This window comes from Bremia lactucae, linkage group LG6, assembly GCF_004359215.1.
Source record: "Bremia lactucae strain SF5 linkage group LG6, whole genome shotgun sequence".
In the NCBI taxonomy this organism is placed as follows: domain Eukaryota; phylum Oomycota; class Peronosporomycetes; order Peronosporales; family Peronosporaceae; genus Bremia; species Bremia lactucae.
In genome coordinates this window covers 4,945,808-4,954,411 of record NC_090615.1, presented here as the reverse complement: position 1 = coordinate 4,954,411, position 8,604 = coordinate 4,945,808, and the positions used below count along the sequence as shown (strand labels likewise).

The following is an 8,604-nucleotide window of genomic DNA, read 5'->3' as shown; positions in this document are numbered from 1 at the left end:
CCTAGCACTGTGAACTTCTCTTTACAAGAGAAGTCACTAAAGCTGAAGGCGAGTTCTACCTGAACTCCCTCAGACTTAACGAGCGCGCCGTTCGCTAAACGAACGGTCGCCTCTTCTCGCTTGCCATCCTGGCAAAGCGACTCAAACATCGCCGGTCTCTTTTTAGAGCCGCGAATTTCACAAAATTTTGTGATGCACCCGAATCCACTAGGAGGGTCATCACCTGGTCATAGCCTCTTACTTGAGCGCTATAGACCAGCAGGGTTGAGGTCCGATTTTTTTTTTCTAATGTCGAGACCTCAGGGACTATGCTACCCATTTGTTCCACAACTCTGAACTTAGGGGTAGCTTCAGAGTCCGCGTCAGTAGGGCATCCCGCCCCTACTGCGCTCCTGCATTTCCCGACCCCTCAGTGGTCGATGCAGAACTCATGCGTCTCGCACGGTGGTTCGTGCCATCGCCCTTTGGGTAGGGAGTCCTCTTGCTGGACATCTTTGCCCCAGCAGAGACCCTGGCATATCAGCGAGCCATCATATGGCCGCGCTTGCCGCATTTATAACAAACCACGTCTGCATTGCCCAACTCCATAGGAGTGGCATCTGTCGTCTCGGCCGACGGCTTATACCAAGCTGTCGCCGAGGCACTGCTGTAGGATTGCTCCTCAACTAAGGCAATTTGGATTGCCTCTTCCATCGTCGACGGCACTTTTTCGCGATGGGCCATGCCGTAATCCGTTTATAAACGTGGGCACCTTAATGTGCGCCGGAATCGGACCTACGGTAATGGACGCCGACAGCGAGCGCATCTCTTGCACATACTCTTGCAGAGATCGCTTCACCTGTCGCGCTCCAAAGAAGCGCGCCTGAAGCAACACTTCGTTGTTCGGCGGCTGGTACATGGCGCGAATCTTTTCCTTAAAGATCGCCCATGAGGGGAACGCTTTTCTGTCCGCCATAAGCGCCGAGTAAGCCCACTCTGAGGCCTTACCGCGCAGATGCGACATAGCGTACGACACCATCCGGCTGTCGTCCTCGATGAGCTGGGCGACACCGCATTGCTCCACGGCTAAAAGCCAGTGGACAATCGTGTTCGCCGCAGTTCCATCGAACTGGGCGGGTCCATCCGAATGGGCCTCAGCTGATGCGGGAGAGCATCTCAACAGTCCTGTTGAGAGCCTTGCTCCGAGCCTGCTCATGCCTCAACTCATCCTGAGTCTGAGTGACGGACTCCGCAGCAGCATGGCCCTATGCCTCGAACGCGGCCCTCCGCTGTCCGAGCACGAATGCGTCAAACTGCTCCAACTGAACAACATGTTGCTCAGGCGGACTACCCAGGAGCCTGGCCAGGGCTTGTTCACCAAGTCCTGCGCCATAAGCCCTGCCACCTCCCGATTATGTTCGGAGAGGTGGGGAAAATGAGCCCAATCAATATTGAGGCTCATCCTCACGTACAAACGCAGAGATGCGGTTCGTGGGAAGGATTTCTAGTGCTACCCCATGTAGGCGGGCACGTCGTAATGCGGCCACGCTCTACTTAGCACACACCCTAGCACAGCGAGGAAGCGGTTTCACCTGCTTCTCTTGCGTGCAGTGAGGTAGTTGTGGTGGGCGCGCAAGCGACCTCACCCAACACACTAAGTACTCTGGTCAAGTGTCGTCACGGGAGCGGTAATCCGTCTCCTCGTGCGCACTTACCAAGTAGAAGTAGTTTTCAGACCGATTTATATTTAATAGAATTAAATATAAATACCTATTATTACCAATTAAAATGTCATCTTTATAGATAACACTTAATATGTATTGCGAGCGTATCTTTCTAGATACCTCGCGTAACGGATGACGCTAGCGTCATCAGGATGACGCTGGGCGTCATCCCTCCTAATGTGAATGCACCCATGTGCATCACATACACAAGGGTTGGTCACAAATGTGCACCACACCCGAATGCTGGGTCTAATTACTATAATTTAGTAATTGAACATCCCCTTAAGAACACCAAGTGTACTTAACGGGGACTGTGTAACATTCGGGCAACTTTAAATGTCATGAAAGGCACCCCTTAAATGTTAACTATGACACTACAATTATGGGCTTAGCTGCGACACCTTAATTATGGGCTGGGAGTTTAGTAAAAAGCGGGCTGGAAATTGTTGTGATTTTGAAATTGTTATCCGCGTTGCTCTACACTCCATTCTGTTTTGCCTACGGCAGGTGTTACGGGCACATTTCATTAGTAAATTGGTAAGTACTAGTTGACCTTACACTGATTACAGTGTAGGTTAGGTGCATCGAAACTTCACGAACACAAGGGTACAGAGAAAGTTTTTAAGTAGCTAAGGTCATTGCAAACAAACTCGTTAGAACGGGCTCCCCCTCAATTAGAATAGCCGCAGAAGCTTTGCTATTATCCTTGTCATTCATCGTATGTACGGCCCTCACAGCTTCTGTCTTTCATGTTTCTCGCACTCCCCTCGTACTCTTAATCTTGTATCCATTTGACGCACCCGGTCGATCAGATGTATGCTGACACCGACGGCAGTTTATCCTCTATGGAAGAATATCACATTAGCATCTGTCAAACACACACAGCATTCAACTAAGTATCCATGAAAAACGTACCAGCATTGTCGAAAGCGTCTTTCGCACCAAACGTGGTCCATTTAATAAAGCCCTTTTGAAGCTGTGCACGGCGTTGCTGCTTTACCAGTAGTCAATTTAGTGGCGAGTTTTGGGACTGCGGCAACACACGCACGTCCGCTGACACGCTAGGCACGACAAGTCCTCCACACTTTTCACAAATGAAGTTTAGTACTGATTGTGGAAGCTGTGCGCGCTCGAGCGAGCAAGCTGCATCATAGAGGCACTGCTGCCCAAGTCTTATATCAATTCTTAACATCGTTCGATCTAGAAACGGAGGAGCGTATATCATGTGTCGAATTCGTTGGCAAAAGCGTATGTGCGGAGGTCCAGAGATACGCAAAGCGTTTCTCCAGTTGCCGCGTGTTTTCAGCGCTTGTCCTTGATCTCTGGGAGATGAAGTGGCTCGTGAACTTTCATTTACACGATTCGTGTGATAAATTCATACAGGCACTTAAGAATGGTAAAACCAAATACAATCACGACTTGTTATTTTCACCATTGCTGGGTGGAAATAGCAACTTGTGTGTGGAAATAGCAAGTCCCAAAATTAACTTTGGCATGACTCAGCATCTGTATGCCGAAGTATCATCCTTGATATGCTAATAAAAAAATTCGTTGATCAGATAAAACCACGATGCCACATATCATGGAATTAGGTACTTGAAGGTCTGCAGTCTCGCATTGAAATTAGTCAGAAAGAAGCCCATGCCATGTGTATGATACGTAAGACAAGCTGTATACACAACAAGCAGTTTTTGTATTGCCTTGCGGGGTTTCTGTCCCGGTAGTACATGGTTTATTGATGGCTCCAAAAAATCCTGCCTCTCTCCCTTCACTACCTCACAATGATTGGATGCCCTATTTACCGAAGGAAGCAATTGGAAAAATAATTTAATAGTCCAATTTGTATGTAATTGCGATGTGGCGATCTTCTCCCACGTCTTATGACGGAATTGTGTTTATCTCGGATTTCATTTGAAGACAGTTGTTGAATTTTTCTTTTCCTTATTGGCACCCGTTTAGCCCATATCACCAATCATTCTTCATCAATTGTCTATAGTTACACCATTTTGTGTCACTTGAGTAAACAGACGACAGGTGGGATAGCCAGCCAATTACATTCTGCAACGAATTCCACTTTGGCTTCTTCCGTAGACATCAATTGACATGAAGGTTGCCCAATTTCTTACGCTGGCGTCGGCTTTCACGACTGTGGCACATGCATACGCGGCTTCCGATACCCCTAATGCGCTTATCCGCTCTTTTGGTACCAAGGAACCCCACGTGTATGACAAGAGGCGCATGCTTACACGGTCTGAGTCGAGCAGCAACATTCGCCTTCGACGTTTGTCATTGGCAGAATTGGATTTGGCGGAGAAAAATGTTCTTCAGGACCAGGAGGCTATAAAAACGGCGAAGCATCTGGAGAACGAAGCTTTGAAAAAGCTAAAAAAAGATGTGATGTCAAATAACGACAAAGACCTTGACAAGGACATCGCAGCTAAGTTGGCTGCTGAGGAGGTCGAAGAGGAGGCTGAAGAGGTAGAAAAGATGGACGAGGAAATTGAGGAGAATGAGGTGGAGAAGGAGCTTGAGAGTTTGTTTGACTCCGTCGACGAGGACAGCGAGGACAAGAAGGACGAGACCAAGAAGGAGAAGGACGATGCGACTCCAAAGAAAAAAACAACTCCCAAGTCTTCGACCTCTAAAAAGGAGCAGGGTAGTAAAGAAATCCAGGACAGTGATGACGATTCTGAAGAGGAAGAAGTTGCTCGTCGTCGACACCGTCTACTTCTCGCGTTGGTGGATTTAAAAGTGACTGAAGATGCTATTCGGAAGGACAAAAAACTGGAAAAGGAAGCAAAAAAAGTAGAAAATGAAGCTTTAGAAAAGCTTAAAGCCGATATAATGGCTAGCAACGAGAAGGACATTGACGAGGATATGGTTGTTAAGATGGTTGCTGAAGAGGTAGAAGAGGAAGCCGAAGAGGCTGAAAAGACCGACGAAGATAATGCAGAGACTCAGGTGGAGCACGATCTGGAGACATTGCTTGAAGTCGAAGATGACGACGATAGCGTTGACGAAGAGACTGAGTCGTCGACCTCTAAGGTAAAACAAGTCGCTGAGGAAAAGACGGATGAAAGTGACGATGAAGACGAGGAAGAAGGCGGTCGTATTCGTTTCCGTCGACGTCTGACGCAGGAGGAGTTGAAGCTGGCTGAGCAAAATATTCGGGACGATAAGAAGTTGAAGAAGGAGGCGAAAATATTAGCAGCTGAAGCCAAGAAACTGCTGCAAATTGATGCAACGGGTAGCAACGATGAAGCCATTGATGATGATATTGCAATTAAGTTAGTTGCTAAGGAAATGGAAGTGAAGGCTAAAGAGGCAGAAGAGTTGGACAAAGGCATAGCAGAGTATCAGATGGAGAATGAGCTGGAGGAATTGTATGACGCTGAAAACGACGATGTCAGTGATGACAGCGAGACAAAAGGTTCAAAAGATAGTCTGAAACAAACAAAGATAACCTCGGATGTAGCAGTTTCGAAGAAAAAAGTGCCGACTCACACGGATGAAGTCCAGGAGAAGGATGACGATGACGATGAAGATGAAGATGAGGAAGAGGATGAGGATGATGAAGCTCGACGTCATCTTCGACGACTGTCGGTGGTTGACGAAGCAGATGTTGAGAAGGAAATTGGAGAGGCTGAGGCAGCGATGAAGGTGGCAGAGGGTGAGGATGCCAAAGCTTCTGTAGAATTAGTAGAAGCATTGAAGGACAGTGACGAATCAGAAATTGAAGATGCTATCAAAGCCGAGTTGGCTGCTAAGGAAGAAAAAGCGGAGGCTGAAATTGAGGAGGAAATTGGCGAAGATCTGGAGTTGCTTGACTTAGAGAAGGAGTTGGAAGTTGGTGATGCAGAAGACGGTGAGGCTGAAGAAGAGGAGGAGGAGGATACTTCTGATAAGGCGGCAAAAAAACCAGCAAAGTCATCGAAGAAGTCTAAGGCAGCAGGGGAGAGTGATAAAAAAGGAAAAGAACAATCTTCCTCGGATAAAAAAACATCGAAGACTTCTAAACAGTCGCAGACTGGGGATTCGTCCGACCAGGGGACGAAAAGCGAGGATGAAGCAGAGGTCCCATCGAAGAAGATTTCGAAAAAGGCAAAGACGGAGGAAGTTCCGGATGAGGAAGATGACACTGTTCCGGCAAAGAAGCTGAAAAAGTCGTCAAAAACGGTCCAAGTCGAGGAGGATGACGATTCTGATGATGACGGGAATTAGTGGCAGTGTAATTCGAACTTTACGAATTTACTTTTTATCTTCTTTTGAAAGTCGGTGTGTGTAGACGCTATAACGTATACAACAGTTAGAACTAATTCACATATACATAGCTGGCGTTTTCGTCCTTCTTCTTGCAAATTTTACTTTCGGCCGGTTGCATCGAGCAGAAAAGCAGGTTCAAAGGCTTTCGAACTAATTGTGAATACCCAGTCCTCGGAACAAGTAAGACGGAGTTTCGGGGAATAATTTCAATATCTCGAAGAATCTCTAAGTTTGTGAAGGATAATTATGTATGCCGGAACTAGGTCGAACAGTATTAGTCGACCCAAAAAAGGAGCGCGAGCCCTAAAGGCTACTTTAGGGCTCGCGCTCCTTTTAAAGGCTACTTTAGGGCTCGCGCTCCTTTTTTGGGTCGACTAATGTTAAATACGTAACTGCAGCACGGCCATTGTCCGGTAGACGTAACTGCAGCACGGCCATTGTCCGGAGACCAAAAGACCAATTGAACGCGTCGACGGAAGCTGCGACTCCAGCTCATTGCCGAGCGCCATAGTTTGACATGAGGATCCCTTCACACCGAATAGCACCTGTCATTGTTGCATCTTCAAGTTCTTCAACTCACTTGCTGAAAATAGTGTTAGTGCGCCAAAACTTTAGGCTTAATTAATAAAGTTTTATTTTTTATTTGTAGAATTGGTATTTATGCGCCAAAACTTCCTCAACAAACCCAAAGCCAGCAGGCATTGAATACCGTTTACAGCGAAGACTGTAGCGCTGGTAATTCGCGACGCACGTAGGCTGGGCTGAATGACATAAAATATTAAATCCTTCAATATATCAGGTAAAGTAATTCGTAAAGCTCGAGGTACCTAATATCAGTGAGCGTTGCAGTACCGGAGAAAAGCATGGTATGTTTCAGTTCATCGTTGATGATGCGAAGAACGTTCGAAACACCTGCCTCGCCCTAGTGACATAGTATGAGGTCCAAGTAAAATTAGTATTGAAAATTGTGAACGTACACTGTGGGCCAGACCAAACAGGACTGGACGACCAACAAAGACAGCACGAGCGCCCAGCGCCAGAGCTTTAAAGACATCTGTACCGCGACGAATGCCACCATCTAGGTATACTTCGGCGCGACTGTTGACTGCTTTAACAATGGCAGGCAGCGCATCAATGGTCGCAGCCACGCCATCGAGCTGTCTGGCACCGTGGTTAGACACTAGAATACCTTCACAGCCCAATTCCACTGCGATCTTTGCATCTTCAGGGCTGAGAATGCCTTTAACGACAATGGGCAATGAAGTAATGCTTTTAAGCCACTTGACGTCATTCCAGTTAAGTGTGAGGTCAAAGAGCTCACTGACGTAGTGAGCGAGCCCGGAGTCTTTAAGACTTTTAATACCATGTTCGTGCTCACCACCCACTTGAGAAAAGTTAGCCGTAGTAAGGTGGTCAGGAAGGCTAAAGTGGTTTCGTACGTCTGCCTCGCGATGGCCCAGCATGGGCGTGTCGACCGTTAGCACAATGGCCTTGTAGCCAGCACATTCAGCACGCTGGACAAGACTGCGCGTAAGTTCGCGGTCTTTAAACACATATAGTTGAAACCAGCGCAACGCGTGCGGATTGGCGCGGCTATTAGCTTTGCCTACAGCCTCAAGGGTGGTGGTGGAGATGGTACTGAGAATATAGCAGGTATCGGCCTTAGCCGTGGCTGTCGAGCTGGCGATCTCACCATCCGGGTGAGCCATGCGGTGCATGGCCGTGGGCGCAACACAGACTGGAGAGCTGACGTGGTGGCCTAACAATGTTGTAGTAATGTCCATATTGGACACATCGCGAAGCACGCGAGGATGCAATACTAGCCGCTTAAAAGCCTCACGATTCTCCTTGAGCGTCACCATATCATCTGCGCCCGAAGCGTAATAGTCAAAGGCATTCTTAGGCAGGTATTCCTTTGCGTATTCCTCGAACTCGAGCAAGTTTAGCGGCGTACCATCGCTACCAGGCACAATCTTAACCATAATTACTTTGCTTGAAGTCTACAAGTGCGTTACGACACCTACTCGGCTTTGGCTAAGATATTCTACAGCTCATCTTTTTTAATCTGATTTTTCTTTTAGTTTTTTTGATTCTGATTTTTAATTCTAGCTTAGTCTATCTGTGCTTAACGTAAGGACAATATATTTCCGTAAATTCTCGATTAGAGACAATATTGAAGGCCATAATAATCATTTTAATTTTTAAGATCTTACGCATATCATCTCAGGGACTAAAACGGCCTACACTGCTTTATAAAGGGGTATGCGTATAGATTTTGTGCCACAATTTGGCTACACATGCTGTCACTTCGAATTTTGTCGGGTGGTCTCTGCAACCTTAACTTACCATAATGTTTGGTAACGAGTCCTTTTGACTTGTAAATGTTAAATTTCGTTCGAGCACCGACAACTTGTCAGTCGCCAAAATCCTGCGACGGTCCCGTTAGAAGTCTTTGTACTTCTTATCCTTGGCTACACGGCTAACATGGCGCGTCTAGCATAAAGCTAGACGTGTCAAAGCGAAGAGTACTCTCTAGGTAATACATTAACGAATACATCATCCACCGGTAGGGACATGTTGTTTCTTGGTCCTCAGTCAGCGTGACTTGGGCTCGTAATCACATTAGACGTAATACAAG

At 46.9% G+C, this 8,604-nt stretch overlaps 2 protein-coding genes across 2 annotated transcripts; one reads left to right on the top strand and one right to left on the bottom strand.

Moving 5' to 3' along the window:
• Window positions 1-3,806: 3,806 nt before the first annotated feature.
• On the top strand, window positions 3,807-5,924 carry CCR75_000276 (uncharacterized protein; the record flags this gene model as incomplete). Its single annotated transcript, XM_067958384.1, has 1 exon — window positions 3,807-5,924. The coding sequence occupies one exon, from the start codon at window positions 3,807-3,809 to the stop codon at window positions 5,922-5,924; it is 2,118 nt and encodes a 705-aa protein (XP_067818421.1).
• A 426-nt stretch (window positions 5,925-6,350) lies between these two features.
• Window positions 6,351-8,005, bottom strand: CCR75_000275 (uncharacterized protein). Its single transcript, XM_067958383.1, has 3 exons — window positions 6,944-8,005; window positions 6,794-6,888; window positions 6,351-6,727 (listed from the first exon to the last, which is right to left on the bottom strand). Exons 1-3 carry the CDS (start codon window positions 7,946-7,948, stop codon window positions 6,679-6,681), a joined length of 1,149 nt encoding a protein of 382 aa, XP_067818420.1. The 5' UTR covers window positions 7,949-8,005; the 3' UTR covers window positions 6,351-6,678.
• Between the last annotated feature and the right edge of the window lie 599 nt (window positions 8,006-8,604).

Excerpts from the sequence above, each read along its gene's own strand:
- CCR75_000275 (XM_067958383.1), bottom strand. The coding sequence starts at position 7,948 with ATGGTTAAGATTGTGCCTGGTAGCGATGGTACGCCGCTAAACTTGCTC. Across the intron at positions 6,889-6,943 it reads TGTTTGGTCTGGCCCACAGT|GGCGAGGCAGGTGTTTCGAA; the intron begins GTACGTTCACAA and ends CTATGTCACTAG. Across the intron at positions 6,728-6,793 it reads GCAACGCTCACTGATATTAG|CCCAGCCTACGTGCGTCGCG; the intron begins GTACCTCGAGCT and ends TATGTCATTCAG.